Source organism: Pezoporus wallicus, unplaced genomic scaffold (genome assembly GCF_028554395.1).
Source record: "Pezoporus wallicus isolate ANWC-B61680 ecotype Strahan unplaced genomic scaffold, APGP_CSIRO_Pwel_v1 contig_360, whole genome shotgun sequence".
NCBI classification, from domain to species: domain Eukaryota; kingdom Metazoa; phylum Chordata; class Aves; order Psittaciformes; family Psittacidae; genus Pezoporus; species Pezoporus wallicus.
The window spans coordinates 4036011-4061885 of record NW_026640059.1 but is presented as its reverse complement, the minus strand read 5'-3'; the positions used below and the strand labels follow the sequence as shown (position 1 = coordinate 4061885).

Genomic DNA, 25875 nt, shown 5'->3' with positions numbered 1-25875 from the left:
AACATTTCCAAGGATTGTCATCTATCCGTGCATATGGATAGAAATCTTGAGCTGAAAATACAAATGGCTTCATTCTGCATTCAGAGTAGTCCTCCTTTCCTCAGATGTACACATAGACACTTGTCCAGCCCAGTTTGCAGAAGATACTTCTAAGTATCTAATAATGCAAGACACAATTTGTTGATTATTTCAAACACTGAATGAAGACTATCTTTTTTCTAGGCTGAAATCTTGTACCCTTTTATGTTTCTCTGTACTTTCATATATAGTTCCCTTGAAATAATTGGATTGCTGATAAAATGTGGCCTGAATAGGAGTTATATAATGTGTGCCAATGTAGAGCTGTGCTGTGTGACATATTTAAATGGTTAAGACATATTTTAGTTATATTAAGTATTCATGTTTGTACATCAGATGTTTATTTTAATATAAACAGGTTCAGAGGAGAAAACAACAGTATGGAACAGTGTTTATAGACCATACACAAACAGAAGGAAAGAGAAGACCTGTTAAAAAAAAAAATCAAAGAAAGAAAAGTGCTGCACATACAGATCCTCAATCAGCGTGAATGGCATTAACAAAGGATTCATTTGAATGGATTAAGTGGCTTTTCACAGCTGCCTGGTGAGTTTTACAGGTCACTAAATTTTTTAACTAGTCACTGAGATATATTCTTAGCTATCAATTTAGCAGTAGCAAGAAATAAACGGTTAAATAGTTTGTAGCCTGTCATAAATTTGATAAACCTATATGATAATTTATTGTATTTGCTTATGATTGTTGTTCTGTAAGTTTACACCGTTTAAATTTCAAGTCTTACACTATTTAATTAGGAACAAAGAGGAACTAAGATTGAGGCTGTTTTAAGAGGAAAGATATTCCTATGTTCTAGTGCGGAATGTATTTAGAGAAGAAAAACAATGACCAACTCAAACCTGAATGCCTGTCCCACAATAATTTTGAGGAAGAGGGACAATTATTAAAAGGCATGAAGAAAACTTTTAGAGACTGTGATGGAAATGACTGGTAGCAGCTGTGGCAGGAGCTCTTTGTAGAGGAAAATGATCCTTAGGTATAGATTACGGTCACTGCTGCCCAGAATTTTGAGTGTGGTGTGTGGGATCTTCTCGATAATGTCTTCCAGGAAATACCAATTATTTTCCTTCTTCAAGCACTGGGGTCTTGAGGAATGTGAAATTATGCTTTTCTAGCTGGGAACCTGGCCCAGAAAATTTACTTTGTTGAACCTGACACCCTCACTGCTCGGCAGTCTTCTATTGTGCTAATATGCCTGAGCTCTCTCCAGTATCTTTTTCATGTTCATTTGGTTTGTGCAAAGCCAGGCTGCTTGTTAGTCAGGTGTTCCCTGAAGTAGCAGCCTTCAATCCCAGCCCTCTCTCCAAGGTTGCTGCTTTTGTTTTCTTCTTCATTATTTGTTAATGTCTTACCTCTGAGAGTATTGTGTTGGTTTGAGTATTTGGGCAATGTCTATATAGCTTCAGGAGGCAGGGGTTTTGAAGTGACAGAGAACAACCTGGCAAACTTATGCCTGCCGTATGTGACTGGAAAAAAGGGAGATTGCGGTGCCGCGCATCAAGAACAGCATCATCAAATTTCCATTTCAGTTGTGCAAGGGCTTCATGAGAACTTTGCATTTTCTTAAATGAAAAATAACTCACACCTGGCCAACGTTGACATGAGAAAATATATTTACAGAGACTGCCTGAAAAAATGGCCTTAAATCGGTAACAATAAAAGAACAAACCTATGCTATTTCCTGCTACCTGATTTAAGTGTTCCTGTGAAGTTAAATCCTCTCTACACAAACTTGTTTGATGATTAAAGGCTGAATCACTGGGATGCACAAGATTCCCCCACCATTTAGTATTGTAACTGATCATCTGGCAATCTTCCATTGTTTAATCAGTCTTTTGTTTCTCATTTAGCGAGAGACAGTATGAGCTTGTGTCGTCAGTTCTGCAATTATTTTGATAAATATTTTTTTCTGTAAAATTTGTGTATTCGAAAAAAGTAGCTGACAACATAGGTTTAAGAAGTGTATAGAGTAAATGTACATAAATTGATAAGTTAAATTTGTCAGTATTGAATTTATCAACATATATAGGTTATATAATTTGTAGTTTGAATCTATGAACAATTAATAATCAGGGAGAGTAATCGTGGGTTTGCTGGCACAGTTCTCCATGCTCCAAAGACTTGATCATGTGAATAACAAATCAAAACCAGAGGTTGATCTCAATAGGACTTTGGAAAAGTTACTAAATGCTTCAGTATTTGCAGGGTTGGAGTAATTTTGATACAGGCTTCACTATAGCTTGGAGAATAACACACAGTAGTCTATACGTTATTGCCGTATATAATATATCGTTTCATATAATGAGTGACACCTTAGTTCTCATTAATAATAATGTTTGTATGAATATTAATTAATAATAATGCTTATTTCCTGTATTGCTGCAGAGACCTGGGGCTACCTTTTTGTTTTAACTTAGCTTATTTATTTTTATTTTTGCATGTAGAAATAATAAAAGACATGATTTCAACTTTATAACCCATCACTTGCAATGGTTGGCATGGAGCTTGGCTTCCCCAGCAGCTGCTCTGGAATCATGGGACTATTTTGAGTACTGCTTTGCTCTCTGCCTTTTCTCACTCTATCTCTGAGAAAAAAAAAAACAGCACCAGCTAATTCATTTTGGGGCAGATGCAGGTCATCTCTGTCACTGCTCAATCTTCGCCCCATGGTGTCCATGGAGAAATTTTTCTGTAATGGTTCCTCTAGCCATTCTTAATTGTGGGATTAGAAGTAGGTTATCAGGGGGAAGTTACAAGAGCTTTTACATAGTCTTATTCATGCCTATCTGTTTGTATTTAGTCTTTGTTCACAAATACAAAAAGACAAATACACAGCATGTTCTGACCGTTCCCTCATGGTGCATACCCCTTATAAATATATTCTTTTAACTATATAATCCCAACCCCAAATAGGATTTAATTATGTGTACACAGTTCTCACTTTTTAGAGGCAACATTCTTGTGAACTTTGGAGGTTGCAAAATTAGTTTTAATTTAGCTTATTCCTTCTTTTAAATCAGGTGGCTGCTAGTTGTTTTTTCAGTACAAGAGATTGATGGGGTAAGTGACATTCATATTTACTTTAAACAGGTGATCAATAGGATCATATGGTTCAGATAAGTAGTACTATATACATCAAGATGATGTATAGTTCTGTGGCAAAACTGTGACATTTCTTTCAGTGTTTCTGCAGTTCTAACTTTCTGTTTCACTTGCTAAGATTAACTATTTTATAATTTTCTCCTTTGGTTCTTCCAGATTCTAACTTTAGCATCTTTAAATACTTTGGAAAGCTGCACTTAAAAAACCCCTCTCTTGTACACTGAATCTGTCTCCTTTCTCACAAAGTTCCCTTCAGTGGCTCTGCATTATAGCATATATCAAACTGTAGCTTTCAAGCCCTTTTCTGTACATTAGCCTCGATCTTAAACTGGCTTCCTGATGTAAATTCCCATCTCTCTAAAGCCAAAACTTCAGATAATATAGCCTCAATATCTACTTTATTTTTCTCTCTGTACTGTTCTCCATACTAACCTTATATTTGCAATACCCTCAGTGGAACTTCTTTCAAGTCCATCCTCTTAGTTTCTTTCAAGTATTTAAAAGCTATTTTTTGTCATTTCCCCCCAAAGTAATTCCTTTTTAGTTAACTGTTGAAAATGGAATGAATGTGTTCAATTAGAACAAAGGGTAACAGCTTACATGTTATTATAAACTTGCATTCCACTGACATTCCAGTGGAGGCAAGTTTTCAGTAACTACGTGAGAGACTAGCGTGGAGTAGATAAGTAATTTCATCAGAAATCCAGTCTGTGAGAAAGACTATCACACCCTCTGGTTCAGAGCTTTGGGAATACCAGGTATTCTTAAAATATTATAGATAGAAAGAACAGAATTTTTGCTCCTTATCTTATATTTGTCAGTGTTTTCTCCTTGAAAAACTGAAGCATTAACCTATAGTGTTCCGCTGGCTATTAAAACCAGTAACAAAACAATGTTGACCTTGATAAAAATTTGATCCACCCTGAGCAAATAATTTCAGGTTGTCACTGTTGACCTCTTTACCTAAATTATTCTTAAATCTTTTAAGTCATCCTTTTTTGAAATTACTTTAATAGTTTAGAAAATTTTGCTGAAAATAATGTCACTTTGTGGACATTCCAACCGTCCACTCACCATGAATTTATAAATGCATATGGTGTATATAATTGGTATATGTTTAATACTACACTTTGGGAAATAGAAAATAATAATAAAATCATATTCACTTACCACACAATAAAACTAATTAATTCACATCTTGGTGTGGTTTTGTGTCTCCTTGAATATGCTTTTTCCCCCCCATAGCAATTTGATGAAACAAAGTAGTTGTTTCTTTGCTATTAAGAGGACAAGGACAGAAAGTTTTAATATAAGAAATAAGTAAGTTAGTGGTAGGCAATGCATAATTACAGCATGCACATGCTTCTCTTTTCATTTAACAGACAAGAATTAGATACAGGGCTTTATTGCTAAGTGGGCTTGTGGCTCTTCAACCTGTTTTGCCTTTTATCATCTAATTGTTGCTAAACAGTCTCCTACCCTAATGTGGTGTGTTACATGTTTCATGTTATTACAAATTAAATTCTGATTCTGTTAAATTTTTTTCCAGATGTAGCCTGTTTCTTTAGTTGTCTTTAGATGTAATATTTGCATTACTTAACATAACTTGCAGGTAATATGTTTCACTTTGTACAGCAACAGTAGTAAGCTTTTGCTTATGGCCTCTACTTTGCCAGCATGTTTCTGCTGATGAGAGATCCAAGAAGTTTGGGATTTTACTACATTTTAAATGTAGTATTGATGTGTGTATTTTATGAAGCAAACATTGGAAAAGGTTCAGATGTGTCAAGCTGAAGATCCACACAATACTCTGATGTTTGCTGCTATGCAAAGTTTCTTTATCAGAAGGAAGTCGCCCTGTGGGTATGCAAGGGTAGCCAAGTATTTTGGCTTCAAAATCATCTAATTGAATATTATGACCAGTTGACAATATTTGATGAAGTGATTGTTGTCTGTTGCTTATTGGTAAATCCATACACTTTTAATTTTTAGGGAGGATATGCATATATTGACCCATGTGGGGGACAGGATTGTTCAGTTTGTCGGTGCTTTCCAGAAAAAGGATCAAGAGTAAGTGATGCTTAGAACTAATGCTAATTACTGTTGTAAATACTTTGTACATTGCTGCTCTTTAAAATCAATATGGTTGACACAAATCAATAAATTAATATTCAGGCATAAATAAGTCTTAATATAGCAAACTATTATAATTCTCTTACTGGTATGATGTACTGCTATAGTCAAAAGAATTTAAGATGTTAAACAAGTTTGTAAATGAGGTTTGTAATATTCATGTTGCCTTTCTTGTGTTAGGTGTCCTTTGAGATCAATCTAGTACTTAGACAAAGGTTATTCTTAATATATTTTAAGTTTAGAAATCTATGCTAATCTACTAAGAGGTTGGCTAAAAGAGAATGTCTATGCCATTTACTAGTGTTATGACAATTTAGGTGTTTCATATTCTGGAAAAGCTTGCAGACCTTTTATTTTACTAGCTTAATACACTAAGTATAAAAAAAAAATCTGTATTGTCTTTGCCTTTTAAAGAATCATAAAATATTGAGTGAAGCCAAGGCATTTTCATATTATGCACTAAAATTAGTAACTCTGTATGTTGCTATTTGTTAAATGAAATTATGGTCCAGTGCTAACTATTTTATCCTGGCTGTTGTTTCTCAAAATGCATATATATATATATATATATAATCATAGAATCCTAGAATCATATATATAGTGGTAGCAAACAATTTAACTATTATCTGAGTAGATACATGCCCTGAACACCTGAAAAACTGTAGGTTAGTGTTGGAATTTGTTTTCTTTCAAAGTACTACTGTTAAAGATTACAGTTAGAAATCTTGACCATGGTGGATAAAGTTTTGAAAGAGCTGAATGCCCCATTTGTTTGTGTACAACCTGAGTCACCACAAAAACAAGACACACCTTTTCTTTCCTGTGCTTCTGCAGTTGGCTGCATGCTTTGCTGTGTCATGATCACTGCCCTGGTGTCCTCGGATCCTATCCTAATCCTCTGGGATTATGGGTATATTAAAGACCCCCATTGCTGTAGGATTTTCATAATAGGGGCCTAGGATGTGTCTATCTCTGTAACACTGTGTTAACAAAAGGGCATCCCAGGAAAAGTATTTTGACTAGCAGCACTGCAGTGTCTCGCAGCAGTACTGAACAGACTGTTTTGGATACAAAAACCTGATCTAAAATGCCATTTAAAAACAACTGACATTGAAACTAGAAGAAATTTCCCGGATTCTGGTTCTCTCTCAGTAGCTTGGAAATTTTGAATTACATGCCCCTGATCAGTCAATAATAAATACTCACTGCTCTTTCCTAAGGTGTCCTCCTCACCACAGATAAACTGAACTATGATGTTTGCATTTGCAGATAGTTTTCTAAATTCCAAGGATATGGACCTAAGTAAGTGCCAAATAGAAGCGTAATAAATATTTCAAAATAAATTCAATGTCATTAAGAAAATGTAAGTCTGAGAATTTCTTGAAATAGCTCTGAAATAAGTATGCACACTGATGGATAAAGTCTCTCCAACCTAATATGAATTTATGTTTCATGCAATCATTTCTGTTAAACAGTATGCAAGAAATAGAAGTACTTATCAGACCCTACATGAAATATGGCTTACCTAAACACCACTTTAGATTGTTGCAAATATTTTCTATACTAATATATGGTGATGAATTAGTTCTATAGGATCACTTTATCTTTTTTTCTGTTGTTCTGCAACCCTGTTGATTTCTAAACTTTGCTGTGTTCTGCCTTTACATTCTGACACAGTGACTTTTCTTTCCTTGCTTTTGTGGAGACTACCCATTACAAAATAAAAGATTTGTTTATCTTATTGTTAGCTTCCTAGAATGCAAACCAGCTGCTTTATCGCCTTTGCTGTCTGAATCCTGCTCTTGGGCTGGTTCCTCAGAGTTTTGCATCTTCCTCAATTCTGTCTTTGAAGTGCAAGAAATAAATTATCATTGAAAGCCTCTGGCATTGTACAGTATGCAGGCCTAAAATTTCAGAAGTGTACAGTTTATGAAATAATCCTTCTTTGTAAAGAAGTTGTGATAAGACCAATGTTATATGTTCGGTTGCAGAGCACTGTAATTTTTCCCTTTTCACTATTTAGAACAACTCTGTCAAAATTAAGGATGAGCTGCTCCCCTCAGCAAACATTTGCTGAAAGCACAAAACATTCTAGAAACTTCATGTACTTGCTGGCAAAAGGTGATGGAACATTAATCACACCCAGACAGGCTGGAGGGCCAACGTTATAGCAGCCCTGAAGGTTAACAAGTCTTTATTCAGCTCTGTTAAGCCAACTGCAGTACCAGGGGCTTTTGCAGAGGCTGAATGAGAAATGGAGTGTCTGAGTGAGCTACATCAGAATCTGAATTAAGTTGTTTTGATATACACAGACCAGTCCACCTTAATTTTTTTGTTTGTTTATCTTTTAATCTTTTATACCACAGAGAATTAGATGTAAGGTATTCCCTTCATGATCTTCCACTGAACATAGCCGTCTAAAACTTACAGGGGAACAAGGGCAAATTGTCTCATTATTGTACTTCTGAGGTATTATCTGTGTTAGAAATATGCAAGGTCAGACCTATTATGAATTGATTAAACATGTTCTTCAGACTCTTTCAAGAACTGAAACTAAATCCTTCATTAGACTAGCTGGAACATGACCATTCGCCTGTTAGCCAAATACTTCCAAATAGAGTTCCAGTTTCAATGGAAAGTTTCTGTTAACTTTTGTCTTCCCTAAAAAGTGCACTGAGGGAAAAGCTATTTAGCAAAGTACGTTATTTGTAATACACCTGTTGGAATGCATAGGAAGTACATTATGTGTAATACACCTGTTGGAATGCATAGGAATTACAATCCATAGGAAAGATGATTGTTGTCTCATGATGTAGACCTTGTGCTACACAGATGTCATAGGTCCAACTTAAAAGTAATAGCTTAACATTTGAATAAAAACCTGAGCAGTTTGTTTCACACATTGCTAATTTTCACTTCCCTGTATCCTTCTCCACACACTAATGAAAAGGAGATTTTTAGGGAAGTCAGAATATCTATCTGCTGATAAAACAGCAGTTGTACAGTATCAAAGTTAAGGTGTGACCATCTGATAAGGGTTTCACTTTGTCAGCAGACTGGGAGGAAAATATTGTTGCCAGTTTCATTTGAGAGGTTTTTATGTACGTATAAAACACTATGACAGGTATTTGATGACATTGCCATTTTACAGATTTTAGAATGTTACCTTCCTTTTTAGACTTTCAGTGGAAGCACTGCCCACTGGAAATTTAGCTAGTAAAGTGAACAAACAGGTTATTTCTGTCTGGAGAAGGTTTATAGTCAATCCATAACAAATATTTCTACTAAAATTAAGGTAGAACAAAAGTCTTAGAACCAACACAAATCAGCTTTGTTTATTTGTAATTACCAGTGACAAATGAATTATGTTCACATTTTGTAAAATTAAAAACATTGTAAGCTGCATATGACGTAAGTGTAGCCCTTAGCATCTCTCCGCTAGAACAGTAAAAACCTAGGATAATAAGAGAATAGACACCTAAAATTAAACTCTTATTTAGGTTTATGAGTCAAGTAGAATGACTGTCAGGAGTGTAGTATACTCTGAAGTTTTCATAGGAAAGACAGACCTCAAATCTTTCCTACGGTCTTTGGCATAATGACTTTTCTATTTTTTATATTTTTTTTAATGCAGTTTAAGCATGACTAGTTAAAGCTGTGGTTACCAGGACAGTGTACAATATCTGTGCAACTGACTGTGAGTGCACAGTAATTCAGACTTCGCCTTCCAGTTGCGTTTTTGAAAATCTGTTAAATGCACACACAGAAAGCCTTCTTCATTGTAAGTGGATGAGATAATTGAGGCTGTAGCTAGAGGAAATATGACCATGGGAGTATGAAAAGGAAACTGCCGTGGCCATACTTGAATGTATTGAAATTGGGCAGGTTGGAAGAAAAGTAGAAGCAAATACCTGAACTTTTATTTAAGATTTTTATAAACCCAGTATAGAAGTTTGCTATATTGGGTCTTAGAAGAGCTTGTGTACATGTCATTTTTTATTTCTCTCAAGCTTAGATAACTGTGCTATAGACAGATTTGCACTACTGTTCATTAGCAAGAAATCATCCACTGTCTGAAAAACAGTCTAGTCACTATTGCTAGCAGTATATCCCATTCGGATATCATTACAGTTGTCCACATCACAATGGAAGTCCAGCTTCCGTTTAATTGGGATTACAGCCCTGTTAGAATTAGGTTTACATTATGCTGTTTGTCTTTTGATCTATGTCACAGCTCAAAAAGACTCTTTCTTCCATAGGACATGCAAGACTTCCATGGACTCTTTCTTACATAGGACGTATCAAAATGTGTTAAATCTCTGCATGTAGTGTGTGATACTGTACATATTCATTCAAGAAAAATTGAACAGATAATGAGGGGAGAAAGTCATCAGTGAAAGTTTATATGCCAATAAGTATTCTACATACTTTTTAGTGCCAATCTGGACCAATTGATAATTTCTTCTGCCTTCTTTTTCACAGTCAAGATGTACTGTTTTCCAGTAGGCGGTAGCAGTCAATGTTTTTAATTAGAGGCAAAGAGCAACTTCGTAATTTTAGAGTTTTTTCATCTCTTCCTCTTAGGTCTCCCATAAAGTCCATGATTGTAATTTTCTCCTGATACGTCCAACAGACAGTGAAAACTTTCCTCCACTTTCTCTACTTGGGAAGTCATTTCCTTGGTAACTCCTGTAGTGTTGTGTCAGAGACCTCACAAAATGCTGGCTGCTCTAACAGAATTTAGATAGTTTAAAAAATATTTGCTGTTAGCACTGATGGATTGTAAACCTGTCCTGTGCCGACCCCAGAGTCTGCTCCCATTCAGTTCCTTTGGCTTTGTTTATAGAGTTAAGTAGATTTAAAAAGCAAGCATCTATTCATGACCCAACCTGATCTAGCTTCTATGAGATCATGTGAAATGCCTGGAGGCTAGTGAATAATAAATATAAGTCAGCAAGACCGTTCTTTTGCAGATGAAGCGAATGGCCTATTTTCATACTAGTGTAGAGAGAACCTAGCAAGCAGAAATCTAAGAGGAAGGTCTCCCATTTTCTGGCATATGAGGTGTAAGGAGTAAGAATTCACAAGAGATGCTAAGTCGGTTGTCACAGGTAAGTTAGAAAATCAGCTGATGTATACTTCAGGGCAGTGGGGTAAGAACGGTGAAATTTAACGGTATAGTAGATATACCATCTGGCATCACATCTCTCTAGTAGATCCTGTGGGTTAACTGAGTGATTTACAGCACAGAGTAAATATATTTAATATTCACTAGCTGAGAAACTGTGCAAATTCTCTCTGTTTTGGGGAGTAAGAGGCATTTATTAAATCACACTTTTCTGAATGTCAGTATGCAATGGCAGTCTGTCATGCACATGGAATATCCAGCACTTGTATTTGAATTTTCAAGCTGCACACTCAGGAAGTGAATATCTAAAATCTGTCTAATGATCTCAAATGCATATGCTTAGTTGACTCACTATAGGAGATGTAAACACACTAGCATCTGAGGAAAGCCAGATCTCTCCCACTATTTGACAGTATCACAGTATGCTAGAGATTGGAAGGGACCTCAAAAGATCATCTAGTCCAATCCCCCTGCCGGAGCAGGAACACCTAGATAATGTTACACAGGAATGTGTCCAGACGAGTTTTGAATGTCTCCAGGGAAGGAGACTCCACAACCTCCCTGGGCAGCCTGTTCCAGTGTTCCGTCACCCTCACTGAGAAGAAGTTTCTTCTCAAGTTTAAGTGGAACCTCTTGTGTTCCAGTTTGTACCCATTACCCCTTGTCCTATCATTGTTTGCCACTGAGTAGAGCCTGGCTCCATCCTCGTGACACTCCCCCTTTATATATTTATATACACTAATAAGGTCACCCCTCAGTCTCCTCTTCTCTAAACTATAGAGACCCAGCTCCCTCAGTCTTTCCTCATAAGGGAGATGCTCCACTCCCTTAATCATCTTAGTTGACCTGCGCTGGACTCTCTCCAGCAGCTCCCTGTCCTTCTTGAACTGAGGGGCCCAGAACTGGACACAATATTCCAGATGCGGTCTCACCAGGGTAGAGTAGAGGGGAAGGAGGACCTCTCTCGACCTACTAACCACCCCCCTTCTAATACACCCCAGGATGACATTGGCCTTCTTGGCCACAAGGGCACAGTGTTGGCTCATGGTCATCCTGTCGTCCACTAGGACCCCCTGGTCCCTCTCCCCTACACTGCTCTCTAACAGGTCGTTCCCCAACCTATACTGGAACCTGGGGTTGTTCCTGCCCAGATGCAGGACTCTACACTTTCCCTTGTTATATTTCATCAAGTTATTCCCTGCCCAACTCTCCAGCCTGTCCAGGTCTCGCTGGATGGCAGCACAGCCTTCTGGCATGTCAGCCACTCCTCCCAGCTTAGTGTCATCAGCAAACTTGCTGGTAGTACACTCAATTCCCTCATCTAAATCGTTGATGAATATATTAAATAATACTGGTCCCAGTACTGACCCTTGAGGCACTCCACTAGTTACAGGCCTCCAACTAGACTCCGCCCCATAGACTACAACTCTCTGGCTTCTCTCCTTCAGCCAGTTCACAGTCCACCTCACTACCTGATCATCCAGACCACACTTCCTCAGTTTAGCTGTGAGGATGCTGTGGGAGCATCATACCTGTTGATAATTTTTTGATAATTTTGATAATTTTTCCCAGTACATTAGCTATGATACAATTTTGAAATAGAAGATTCCTGAAACCAGTTATACATTGCATTCAACTCACATTCGCTGAGAACCATAATAAAACAGACCTAGAGAAATTAGACCCCATATCTATATCTGAAGCAGATCACAAGTTCTTATAGCTGATCAGAACAGTAGGCAGTTCTATGGCCCCAAGAGTTAGGATTTGAACTTGTAGGGAATGAAGCCTGCTTACCAGAATGTGGAGTAGGAACAGGATCACTCCAATGTCCTCACTGAAAGGTCTTTCTGAAACTGTTCTTCACGTACAATGTCCAGCTACAGCATCTGTAAATTAGTATTTTTCATATTAGACATATTTCTAAAGTTTTGATCTTGTTAAATTATCCCTCCTTTTGTTGTTGAGCATCTTTCTTTCTGTAATACTTTTGGTACCCTGTCCCACTATACTAAAACAGTGTTTTTCTTAGTTGCTTCAGATTGGCAAGCTTTTGCACATCAGGCAAAACAAAACTACAAAATCATTCTTTTTTTGTAGATTTAAATCAACCAAATGTTACCACACAGTGACTTGTTTCAATAAACATTTATTTTATTTTATTTGCTAATCTGATGTTTATTATTTGTGGTCTAAAATGGTCTATTTGCAACTGTCTGTTTTCAGCCATTAACGGTGTTTCTTACAGTGTCAGCGCCAAATTAGCTGTTGTTCAGTGTTTGTTTAACACAATAGTGACACCCACTGGCTTATCGAATACTTTTTCTTTTCATGATTTCACAGAGTTAAAACAAAAATACACTGTAGAAAATGTTTTCAGCACTTCACTGTGAATACATCTGCATCATCAGGTACTATGTTCCTGATGGATCATTGAATAGGATAAAAGAACACAGAATTTCCCAGTAGTTTGCAGCATAATACAGATGCCAAGAAGAGTCAAGCACTGAGAGTTACTATTACATTTAATCAGCTCAAAATCTGATTATAAAAAGGAAGTTATCAATACTGAAAAGTCATTATATTATCTGCTGTTTCTGAACAAACTGAAAATAAAGTACATGCCATATACTAGTCTGACCCTCACTCAATGTTTAACCCGCTACCATAGAAAAATTTGTTCCGTTAAGGACAAGAAGAGGATTTAATACCAAGTTGTGTGCTTTTTCAGATTTATTTCATGTTGATAAAGTTAATACTGATAAGGTTTATTTTGGAGCCTTGATTTACAGTGAAAATGGTTTTGGTCCCAGTCCCACACAGTTACAGTGGAGGAGTGGAACTTCCCAGAATGGACACTCCTACAAGCCCTGGAAGCTGTGGCTTTGCTGTATAATAGACCTGCTCTTCCAAAAGGGGAGAGGACATGGGTGGAGCTTAGAGTTGCAGCAGATGCTCCCACCTCACTAAGCAAATTACTAAAGAAAACATCTGTCTGCAAATGCCTTTGTGTGCCCTCCTCTCTTGCTCTCAGACTGCTCTACTTTCCTCCCTATCGCTGCCCTGCTCCTGCTAAAATGGGAAAGACTGGTTACAAGCTGGAGCCTAGTACAGAATGACAAAGGGTGTTACATTACTTGCCTACAATCTGATTATGTGGAGTTGCTGGGCATTTTCAGTTTTATTCATGTGAACAGAAGGTAAGTACATTTCACATATCACTTGTAAATCCACATAGCCTGTAACATAGGGTGCTGTCCTAACTGAAGGCTGGTAACTGGACTTCTTTCAACTTTATCAATAACAAAAACCAAGAATTTACTTTAGTATAATTAACTTTTTTTCCACCCCCCCCAGTTAAGAGCCCTTTATAATATTATTCGCTCAGACAGTGCTCAGGGCACTCAAGAAATCAGGTGCTCTTCAGTTTTAGAACAATCAAAAAAAAGTAATTCCAAATTACCTTGGCCATTGCCTTTTCCAAAGAGTATTAAATACTTTGCTGCACGATCTTAAAGTATTTGCAGTCTTAGTCTTAGGAAGCATACTTAATTAAAAAAAATATAGTCTTGTTTTGTCAAAAGTCAGTTTCTTACTGCAGGTCAAGCCCAGGATGTGCTAAAATAACAGACCATAATCTTGGCATGGGTAGTTCCTGACCTAGACAATTAACAAGGCATTGAAATCCTAAAGGAATTTATTGGCATCAGATGGCAGAGCAGGCATAATATTCTGTTCATTTTAACTGAGTTAATTTGTCATTTCCACATGAGCATGACTACCTTCATCCTCTTTATTTGTACAGCTGTCCTGAGACTGTAATGCTGTCGTAGACACATTGGATGGGCACAAATAATAGATGTGATAATAGATGTTATGACATGGTATCAGTTTGGTCTTAACAAAGCTCCCAGTCATTATCAGTCTTTGAGCTGAAAGAGAGAGAGACAATCCACCAGCTTCATATGGCATGCTAAAGTTGTACCAGCTGTCAAACCTATTGTGAATTCTGGATTCAGTGACTCTGTTTTATGACTTCACTACCTCCTACTGAAGACATAAACTGTGGAGTCAATTAAATTCACAGGGTCAATTAACAAAGCCATTTTATCAGTCTAAAGGACTATATGTCCTGGAAGTGTTTACTGGTTAATTATGACAGATAATTACCATAGAATTCATACAGTGTCTCAGCTTTTTTTGATTACTATCAAAATCATGTTCCTCCAACTGTCCAATAGATATAACATATGAAAACTTTTTCTTTCAACTCTTGAATGCAGAGCATATACACTGTGAATTAAAGATATCAAAGTTGCTGCAGAAACTTGTTGTCAACAAGACACACTGTTAAGACAAAGGCATTAGAGCATTAATAAGAGACATCTTCCAGAATTTTTTTCCTGCTGCTGAATGTTGCATTTTGCATGATAACCACTAGTTCAGTGTACTAAAAAAGGTACTGCTTCCAGTAGAGTGAATGGCCCAAACTGTTGTATTTTGCAGTGCTATTAGTCTCATTCATTTCACTTTTCTTATACTCAACATTATGCTTTAATTAAAAAAATGGTTGTCCAGACATCTTTTTATCAAGTATTTAAAGGGTGTAATAGCTGCTTTAAGACTACTTCAATGAATAAATTCAGGTTTACAACAGAGGATGTGCAAGGCACTGCCAATAGACAGGCTGCAATTGTTCATGCAAGCAAATACTGAAACACCCAGAATCCTGATTCATTGTTAGCAAGCATGCAGAATTAGCAGATTTCAATAGTAATACCCCTTAATTTGCATAATATTTTACACTGCTGAAATTATGGTATTAAGAAAATGGTAACTTGCTGAAGGCAGCAGGCTGATTCTGCTCTGGAATTTTTGCGAGTGACTTCACTGGAAGCAGGATTAAGGTTTAAGTGAGAGGCGACAGTAAAGAAAAATGGAACATGAGTTGTACGAGGATACTTTTTCAGGGACTCCTTATTTGTAAGTGTAGGATTTCTTTTCCTGGCCTCTGGACTAAATTCCTGTTCATAGCTTCAGAGCCAGTGGTGATCCAGTCCTGCTTCCAGTACAGCATAAGCCTATAGTATGTTTCTGTTCCAAGCATGTAGCCAGTTACCTTCTTATTACTCTGCTTCTTTGCTGATTTTCCTGAATGATGCATACCATACATTTCTTCATGTCCAGCTGTAAAATCATACTGATTACATTGATATAGTTGAAAAGACAAATAGAAAATAAATAAAAAGGAAAAGAGATTTAGGTCCCTGCTTATAATTCAAAAGGTAAGTCTTTATTTAGATTCAGTCTGTTGGGAGTGTTACACTGAGAAGCAAGCAGTTAAATTATGTTGAAGCAACAGAACTGAATTCCTGAAGCTAACATATCTGCTTACAATCACCTTTGGTGTCTGTCATAACTGTTTTCCTTCAATCCATTCATAGAAACAAACGCTATGGTCTCATTTCTATGAATGGTGGTTGTACTGAAGTATCTTTTACTGCCCTCAAGTGGTCTTAGAGCCATGTGCGTTTCTCGGGACTGCATGGGGCTCCATCTCGCTCTCTTTCTTAATACCATAGTATAATTGATTGATGAATTCTGAAAAGAAAGCAAAACACTCTAGAGCTGGTAAATAAAAGAAGCTGTAGCTAAACAGAGATAATGGCACAAAATAAAAAAGATGAGTAAGAGAAACAAAGACTTGTAAATACATAGATTTTTGTAGGGTGAAAATGCAGACAGCTTACATGTGAAGTCTGTTTAGAAAACTTTATTCAGCACTTTGAATTTATGATTTAATAACTGTTTACCAGCACAGAACAAAAGCTGCAACAAATTCAAAACAACTCCAAAGCAATGCTATAGTCTGAAAAATCTTGGAAGAGTGCATAGAAATCCATGGGGATGGTCAATAGGGTACTGTAGGTACAGCTACACAATTTAGAGTTATTTATAGATAAATTACATTCTGCATCCTCTCAAATAATTCTGACTATTAGAATTAATACTTTCTGTAAATATGTTGGTTAATAGCTATTATTTTTTTTTGTGCAGGAAATTTCACAACTTCTAAGTAAGGCATTCAGATCTGAGAGCAATGATGGAAGATAAGTAAGCTAAAACCCCAAGATAATTAGCATATAGTATGACTTAAGAGGGAACTCTCTCAATTTGTTCTAATTTTGTACAAACTCCCTTTGTCTAAAATGAGCCATCACTTCTCTGGTGGCAAATATAGGATGCAGTGGAATCTTATGCTTGCAGAAGGGATACTTACGTTGATAGAGTCAGGAAGACTTGCAGTTTAACCCAGGCATCTCAGATAGGTGGTGCTGGAGACCTGCTGAAGATGAAATTATCACCTGGAGGAAGTTGTTAAGTTTGAAGGTGGTGTTCCTAGAGCATCTAATGAAGGGAACAGATCTGCAGACTATACAACCAAGCTGTTTTGAATCATGTACATTATAAGCCTTGTTTTATCCATACAGTCATCCCCGAAATGCTGCCTGCTGCAATGTTTACAGCAGTAGTCATTCACTTTTGACTCTTTTCAGGGTCAACCTGGTGAGCTGGGAGCTCAAGGTCCGATTGGGTCCTTGGGATCTACAGGACCAGCTGGTCTGCCAGGGGAAAAAGGACAGAGAGGTGAGACTGGGCAACCTGGGCCATCTGGAGAAAGAGGTGATAAGGTAGGAAACACCATAGACAGCTCTTTTAGGTGTATACAGTATGTAATGTTAAATATTGGCAAGTGAAATAGAACCTGAATGATCAAAAAGCATTTACCAAACCATACTCTTGCTCAACAAAACTCTCACGGAAATTAATTTACAAAATTAAATTAATTTAAAAAACTTGAAAAATTGTTTCTGGGGATTTTTGCCATTGATTGCAGTTAGAATTGTTAGAAGACAAAAATAAAATGAAACAGACACAGTCTCTTTATTGTTATATGTCATGTCATCCTCCTTAGCATCCAAGAGGGCTGTGGGAGGAATGTGGAGCTGGAGGGAGAAGTATGATGCTTTTAAATGTGCTGTATATTAAACAGAATTTTATTACCACTTAGGGAGTATAAACTGCAGTTCAGGTCCATATCTTTCATAGCTGTACAGTCCCTGTCCTTGGCTCTTGGTACTTTGTATTATTTTTAATGTTTTAATTTCACTAATCTCAGTGGATGACTGAAATCACTAGTGAGTGTATCTAGCACACCTGAAATCTGAGTACTATAAATTGTGCTCTGATATTATCAGAGCAGGAATAGGGTTTTGAAATTACATAAAGAATTACTTTATAAGTTAAAGACTACTTCCGCTTCTCTGTCATTTTATAATCTTTGGAGAATGAATGAGTACGAGATCGACATTTGTCCTGCACGGTACCATCTGTTACATGGGTAGCTATTGCCACTAGTCTCCTATATGCCCATAAAACTTTTTTCAGATATTTGTTACTGACAATTACCACTTTTGATTCATATTTCAAACCAGACTGTTTCTTGGGTTTTGCTATCTAGTATCACATATTCTCATTTTTCATTCTTTTTAAGAGTTAATGACTTCAGCACCTTTGTTTTTTCATGTCATCTGTTTTTAGGGCCCAACTGGAGTCCCAGGATTTCCTGGTTTAGATGGCATTCCTGTACGTATTGAATGAATATTGTTTTATAAAAATTAGAATTTTTATAAGGTCACATCAAGCCCTCTAACAGAATAATACACTCAAAATGTTTGGCTTTATACCTATCAATATAGTGTCACCTACAGAATTACATGTAAAATGTAAAATAGCCAGGTTAATTCCAACTGGCTACTACTGATAACAAACTCCACAAAATAGCAATGAGGTAAGTACATAATACTCATGCAGGAACAGGGCAGTGCAGATAGAGACTAGCCCAAGTGTGTGCAGCGTGGGGCAGTGCTAGGATTAAAAACAATTTTCCCAGGCTTTATAGCAGGCTGTAGTCTGCTTACTGCATTCTTAATATCTCTGAAAGTATCTCAAATGATGTACTGTTTTCTGTTCAAACATTCTTATTTTTGCTTGTAGTCTTTCTGCAGTGAAAAAAAAAAGCAAAAACTGAGTCCAGTATTTTTTCCTGAATAGGCACTGAGGAAGGAAAGTGGGTCCTAAACATATCTTTATAAGCATGTGATTATATATGTTTCTGAATGTCTTCTTCAGTGAGGAAATGGGTATAATAAAAGAAAAAAAATATCTCTTAGCTACAGTATTTTTGAAAATACTGTTTATTAGAACTGAATTCCTAAGCTATCATTAGTTTCATGTGGATCACTGTTAAAATGTTGAATTTTCAAAGTGAAAAAACAGAACCAAAAACTGAGTGGGTGTCTCAGCAGCTGCTTGTCAGCTGTCCACACTTGGCAATGGGTCTGCCGCCAGAATGTCTGTAAAATGGTCACAAGCCAAAATTTAGCACAAAAAAGGAGCACTCCCAAGAAATGTATATTCTTTTTATGAAAAGTGTTAATTAAAAAAACAGTATCCACAAATTGGGATGAAGGACCTTAAAGGTAGAAAGAAGGTAAAACTGACAAAAACATTTCAGGCAACTAGCCAGAATACTTTCTTACTATTTTTCAGACATCTCCCCAGAAAAACAACCAAACAACCAAAATCAAACAAACAAAAAAAAAAAACCAAAACAAAACCATCCAAACAAAAAGAACCCTATTTGGGGTTAAAATTACTATTTATTCCTTACAGAAATGTTTAATTCTGTGAAAAATATTTTACCTCCAATGGAAAGATCCTTCCATGGGAAATCTCAGTGTTTCTACTGCCTAGTGTCTGATTTGCACTAGAACCAACCCCTACCTAGACAATGGTTAATTCTTGCTAGATTAGAAAATCACTTCCTTAATTCTTGAATGTATAGTCATAATCTCTGCAATTACTGTGTGCTTGAGTCAAGCTGTGTCCTGTTTTACCTTGTTTTATCCTGTCAACTAAAAAATATGAGCTGTTTAAAATGACTTTTTGTATGTCTTCAGCTTCTCTTTGCAACCACAAGAAGGATTTTAGTTAGAGAGCTAGTGTCTGCTTTCTCTGAGAAGATAGCACATTACTTTTTGACTCAAGTGAGAGCTCTGTCTGGCCCTCTTAACCACTGCTGTCCCTGTTATATTTGCTATGCATCAAATAAAAATATATATCATATCATTTGTTATACAGGAAAAAAAATATTTCCATTGATCACAATAGAAAGCATTTCTAATCCAAAGAGTATAAAGCTGGGATCACTATGACATGTTCTCTGTTTCAGATCTAAAATATTTGTTTCTGAACTGTTCTGTTAATTTAAAAGAAATTCCCTATGTATCACAGTGTAACTCTAAAAAATATTAAACTATCTTTCAGGGATTACCAGGAAGTGGAGGACCCAGGGGCAAGCCTGGTTTAGATGGCTGCAATGGCTCAAGAGGAGATCCAGGATTTCCAGGCGAAAATGGTTATATTGGACCACATGGTCCTTATGTAAGTGAAGGGCATTCCTTCTGTCTTTGAATACTGAACATGTACATTTCATCTCCAAACTAATAGTTCTTAAAATGAAAGAAGTTTAAGACTATGGCACTAGCTTTACACTGCACAATGTATTTCCAAGCATTTTTACTAAGGTTAATGAGAGTGAAGAACACTCGATGCCATAACAGATTAAGATTGAATGTGAAATAAGTTCCTATATCCTTGAAGTATATATGTCTACTTTGAGGGTTAAATTCTGCTTTGTTTCCCCAGTACGTAGTCACACCAAATCTAATACCATTTCATGGAAGTACAACTGAGGAGTAGCTTGAAATCATTACATCATTTATCAATACTTGAAATTTCTTAAAAGCCTTAATTGTAAGGACATACCTGAGATGAATTAGCAATGAGTGAAAGCTTCAAAAAACTGTAACACTCTAAGATTTTTGGTGGTTGATCACACAAGTGTATTAGTAGATCTCTTCCAAAATCATGCTTTTACAGTTTCATGTGCTATTTTGTATACATACCTATTCATGACTGCTCTGTGCACACTTAATCTTGCCTGGGTCTTTATCTGTATACATAAAGGTCATTTCAGTTAAAACGTTTAAAATTAGCACTTTAATATTATTTACTTTTGCTGTTAAAATGGAAAGCATTTTAAAATTGTTTAAGTAGTGTGTTGGCAGTGCTCTTCTAATGAAGATAAACCACTGATTAATGTCAGTACAGGATATAAATCACTGTAGCTCCAAAGAAATTTTGCTGAACAGACCTAGTCCCTGGTCTTTGACTTCTTGTGAAAACAAGTTCTAGTTCTGAGTGATTAAGAGCTCATTAGTTGGTCTAAGAGCTTCTCTGAAATTTTCTAAGTGAAACAGTAAAAACAACTGCATTTTGCATGAAAAATCAAAAGTGTTTAGTCGAAGCCAAATAAGATGCTGCTTCAGCCATAGGGAATCAAAAAATGTGCACTGGGTGCCAAAGTGAAAAGATGTCATAAAAAATGTAGCAAATAGAAAAAAATAATGCATGAAATACACAACCTGATAAAATACCCTGAAACTCTTATTTGTTGCACCTCTGAAAGTAACCCATTAACCCTCCAAACAGAAAAATTACTTCTGTTCAAACTGTAATTTTACCTGTATTTTCTTACTTATTATGGCTTTCAAAATAAGAGTTTTCCTTTTTATAATGCCAAATGACATAAAAGAAAAATAAGATGTGGGACAAATTATAGCATAAATCCTCTTAACTCCAGGAGCATGCTTTCTGGCAGGCCTAGAAAAGTATTTGCAGCCTACAAAAAATGGGAGACACAATAGGCATGTAGCCTTGGATATGCAGACTAAAATTCCAGTGCAAATTAATTTAGCTACCCAGAAAAACACAGACATAGTAAGCATATTTGTTTGTGTATGAGAATGCTATTCCAACCACTCTATGCAGATTGCCTGTTTTTAAATCAATTTGTTGCACCAAGTACCAACTTTACTATATATTACAGCTAACATTTTTATGTTATTTATAATGTTGTCCTGTATAATTCTTTTTAACACTACATATTCTGCAGCTTCACTTGTAGAGTCTGCACATTTATCTCACCAATAAATTGGAAAAGGAAATAGTTTTATTTGTAAGCACTTACCTAAGTCATGTAGAAGGTAAACTGAATCTAATAAAGATGTTTTATTACACAACAGGTCACATGTAGAATAACCAAATACAACTTTTGGTGTGTTTAATTTGTTCCCTAGCAGTTGTTGTTTGACCTGTTATCTGCATTAGTCTACTGTAGTTATATCCAGCTGCAGACAGCTGTAACTTTTCTTTTTATTGAGTCATTCCAGGGATAAGTACCTTTTCTGTTCCATTCTGACTTCAGGATTTGAGCAGCCAGTATCAGGAAACTAGCACACTTTTAAAGTGATTAAATTCTATGAAAAATAGTATTCCGTTTTATTAAAATTAATAAATAAATAATAATTATTGAAATAGTTAAGTGGTTACCTTAGGTAAATTATATCCCATACATTGGATTTCAAATGAGAAAACTTCAGAAGTAATATCTTAATATATCTGTTCCTCAGGTATGTACATATATCATGCTCTCAACAGTCATTTGAGCATTACAGTTGAATACTGCAAAAGCAATCATTCTGCTAAGTCAGATTGAGGTTGTGAAGGTTAGCGAAGTTTTATAAAGGATTCCATAGCAAGCACCATGGGAACGTAGTTTTTAAATAAACAGGGCCTTTAGGCATCAGATTTTTATCTGTTTAATATACTGTGAAACATAGTTCCTAATAGGTGGAAATGTTGAAGATTATGCATGTAACACAGTCCATACTTTCATTGGCAGTCCATGTATTCATCTTTTTAACTATATGTAGAATCACACTAGATTCTTCTAAATCACAGCATGATCTTTTGGAGAAGGTAGAGCAGAGTGTTAATACTTAAAATACTTACTGAAAGAAAAGGTAGGCATATTAGGATGCTGGAGAAGGACACTTCATCAGGCAGTCTAGCGATAGGACAAGGAGTAATGGATTTAAACTTAGGGAAGTTCAGGTTAGATATAATGAAGAAGTTCTTTACTGTGTAAGGAAGAAGTCCTTTATTGTGAGGGTGGTGAGGCACTGGAACTGGTTGCCCAAAGAAGCTGTAAATGCTCCATCCCTGGCAGTGTCCAAGGCCAGGTTGGACAGAGCCTTGGGTGACATGGTCTAATGCGAGATGTCCCGGTCCATGGCAGCCATCATGGAACTAGCTGACTTAAGGTCCTTTCCAACCCAAACCATTCTATAATTCTATATACTTGATACTAAAAGCAAGATTTGTGAAGATGGTAGATTATTGAAGTACCTAAGAGCTAATCTAACAGAGCAGGAGTCCAGAAGCTGTGAGAAGCTGTTTTGGTCAGCTGTAAAGAAGGCAGTTTTACTTTAAGGGTCTTGTGAGGTAAAAGAACTTCAAAATGGTCATGCATGACTAGTGGATTCCCTAGTGATGTAGGGACACCAGAAAACATAACTTGAGAAATTATCGTTCAGTCTCCATAGAAATGTAGCATATCAGTAAGTGTGGATCATGTTTTAAAAGACTTTTTTTCTTTAAAGGGAAATCCAGGGCAAAAAGGAGAAAAAGGAAATTCAGTGTATATTTCACATTTTGGAAAAGGACCTCCAGTAAGTATATGATTGTGAAAAAAATCATATCTTGTAGGAAAGCTTTCGCGGCAAATGTAATTTTTCCATTACTCCTCATGCTTTAATAAAGCTTTGTGCAAAAAAGAAAGATTAAAAGCAAATGTACAACTGGAACAGATAGCTTGTTACCTTAATAGCTATCAAAAGTTAGAAAATACCCACAAAAAGCTTGTAACGATTAATTTGCAAAATGATTGCTGTTACAGGGAGATAGAGGTGATCCTGGACCCCCTGGCACGCCCGTAAGTACAGTCAGTGGGTTCTATAATGCTTCTTGTATTAAAGATCTTTAAAATTTTCCTTCTTAGTACAATAACAAGATATTGGGGCTTCTCCCTGCCTGCCTTATATAGCAAAATTCCTGAATAAAGTCTAACAAACATGGAGTTCCTATAGTCTGCCCCCATGACCAGTTCACACTGGCTTAAGCAGCAGAAACAGACAACAACCATCTGCATCGAGCAGTTGTTGCTCTGGTGCTCACAGTTTGCAAAATCTTTTCTCCATTACATTCAGAATGTGTAGAGAGGTGACACCTTCTTCAACAGTATCTGGAGGATCACCCAAGAACATGTAGCATACACTACCATATTTTGGCCATAAAAACATGTAAGAATAGAGAGTTTAATTTTGTTGCTGGCTAACACTCTTAATGACTTTGGGTTCCTCTTCTTATGCTCTCTAAAAAATTATTCACTAATGAACTGTATCGAGTCCCCATACTGTAGCACAGTTACTCTAAAAGTATTCTTTCAATCAATTGATAACATATAACTGTGCATTGTCCAGTATCATCTGTACAGTACAATCCAGAAACTGGTGCTGAGCTCTAGTGACAGTGAGGTATAAGAAGACAGTGACAGACATGGTATAAGCTTCAGACCGTGGGTGGAATGCAATGACTAGTAGACTGAGTCTAGGTGACACAGACATTTTGGAGGGACTACTTTTGTGGAGAAAAGGGTAAGCTCTTGGTATTTTCACAAACAGACTTTTTGCCATCTTTTGCAGGGACCTATAGGGTCGAGAGGTACACCGGGCCCGTCTGGATACCCAGGCCAACTAGGCTTGCCTGTAAGATCACCACAGTTATATAGCCTTGCATTTTTAGGACATGCAGAAATTCTGATTACCAATTCTAGAACTTGCCTTAATGTGAATCAAAGCCTAGAAATAATTTCTGAGGCAGATGATAAAAAAATAGATTTTTGTCTTACCTTATGAGTTTGGAAGTTCAGGAATTGGAGCATATATTTTTCCTTCCCATGCCTGGGTGGACACATTTCATCTGGCAGTCTGTGGTCATGGAGGAATGCTGCTACTGCTTTCTCCTTATTCGCTTTCCCCAAGGGCACCTTGTGGGAGTCAGGAAGTGAAAAGTGGGAAGCCAGAGTTCAACCCTGCTGAAAGCAGTGAGCAGGTGAAGTAAATTGCGATTTCCTCATCCCAAGAGGAAATTCTGCCTCTAGGTGCTGCTGGCAAGAGTATGTGATTTTCAGACAAAGATGTCTAAATCAGACATACTAACTTGTTTGTTTTCATTCTCTTTTAAAGGGTATTCCGGGTTACCCTGGTTTGCCAGGTGAACAGGTAGGCCATGATTTTCCTGACGTTGTTATTAAAATAATAGATTAATTTATACAAATATTCGAAATGTCTCTTATGGTTGTTTGTTACTAAGTTTTTCAAATGAGTTATTTGATTAAATTCTAATATCAGCATTTTCTGGTTATCTTCAACCTGTGTACTTTTTCTGTCAATTAGGGAAATCCTGGTATTGGAGTGGACGGACAAAAGGGGGAGCCGGTAAGAAAACAAATATTATTAAATGTATTATTGCTGTAGAATTAGAAGTATAATAGAGCCTTGCTGGGTTTCCTGGAACCGATTCATGTGCAGCGGTGTGCTCCCACTAATCATGTTAGGATGGAAGGAGAAGTAAAGTAAGTTATTGGATCAATTAATTCCATGCAGAAGTGGTTCCTTCAGTGAGCTGCATCAATCAAGGGTCTTCTGGAGGTTTTGAAAAGCAACAATCAATATGTTAGTTAGCATTTATATAGCAATTACCTTCTGTACAGACACTGCCTAAATAATCAGAACACAACAGTACCCTCCAGTAACAGTGGCTGTACCAGACCAGTCACTGAATCTCATCTCTTGCTATGTCCAGCACCAGATGCTAAGGAAAGGGTTAAGAAAAAGAGAAGCACATAGTAATGCACACAGTAATAGTTCCTCTCCCAATTTCCGCCTATTAGCGTACTCAGGACTTACAGAACTAATGAGGAATATTTGATTTTTCTTCTATGAATTTGTCCAGTGACAACTTGGAATTTATGCAAGTTTCTAACATGCACAACTTCCCATAGCAAATCAATAATTTCATCTTTGCATTCACAAAGCCTTGTGCTGAATGGCTTCAGGTGGGAACACGAAGACTGTGTGGACACAAGAGATTTGCCAATCCTGTAACTATCTCCACAGCAGACTCAGGCCATAAGTACAGAGTTCTTATTTTTGCGACTAAAGAATTAATCTAATTTATGTATCTCTTTAGCCATAATGTTATTTTTAATAGTTGAAGAGAATAGGGGGATTAGGATTGCCAGACTTGCTCATCTGGGAAGACAGTAAAAAGCCTTACAAATGGCAATACAAACCTTTTATCTACAATTATTAGTACAAGAACTTGTT

The 25875-nt window shown here is 36.6% G+C and overlaps 1 protein-coding gene and 2 long non-coding RNA genes across 6 annotated transcripts in view; 1 reads left to right on the top strand and 2 right to left on the bottom strand.

Annotated features, from left to right (window-relative positions):
• The first annotated feature begins 457 nt into the window (after positions 1-457).
• Positions 458-25875, top strand: part of COL4A4 (collagen type IV alpha 4 chain) — a 68115-nt gene continuing 42697 nt past the window's right edge. Inside the window, exons 1-11 of one of the 2 annotated variants that reach the window (XM_057417073.1) lie at positions 458-624; positions 3117-3156; positions 5191-5268; positions 17017-17151; positions 18062-18106; positions 19850-19966; positions 23089-23157; positions 23385-23420; positions 24190-24252; positions 24733-24768; positions 24943-24984. In XM_057417073.1, the coding sequence (XP_057273056.1) occupies positions 569-624; positions 3117-3156; positions 5191-5268; positions 17017-17151; positions 18062-18106; positions 19850-19966; positions 23089-23157; positions 23385-23420; positions 24190-24252; positions 24733-24768; positions 24943-24984 (717 nt within the window). In that variant the 5' untranslated portion in view covers positions 458-568. The remainder of the gene's footprint in view (positions 625-3116; positions 3157-5190; positions 5269-17016; positions 17152-18061; positions 18107-19849; positions 19967-23088; positions 23158-23384; positions 23421-24189; positions 24253-24732; positions 24769-24942; positions 24985-25875) is intronic. The other variant, XM_057417075.1, reaches the window with a different exon arrangement.
• LOC130603389 (uncharacterized) lies at positions 9104-15669 on the bottom strand. 3 transcript variants are annotated; one of them, XR_008973148.1, is made up of 4 exons: positions 15579-15669; positions 14242-14391; positions 12257-12348; positions 9104-10061 (listed from the first exon to the last, which is right to left on the bottom strand). It is a non-coding gene; the product is annotated as an uncharacterized LOC130603389 (long non-coding RNA). The 3 variants fall into 3 exon arrangements; XR_008973146.1 differs by lacking the exon at positions 15579-15669 and having other exon boundaries at positions 14242-15185; XR_008973147.1 differs by lacking the exon at positions 15579-15669 and having other exon boundaries at positions 9104-10056; positions 14242-15185.
• Positions 20408-25584, bottom strand: LOC130603391 (uncharacterized). Its single transcript, XR_008973150.1, has 4 exons — positions 24396-25584; positions 22439-22493; positions 21827-21903; positions 20408-20537 (listed from the first exon to the last, which is right to left on the bottom strand). It is a non-coding gene; the product is annotated as an uncharacterized LOC130603391 (long non-coding RNA).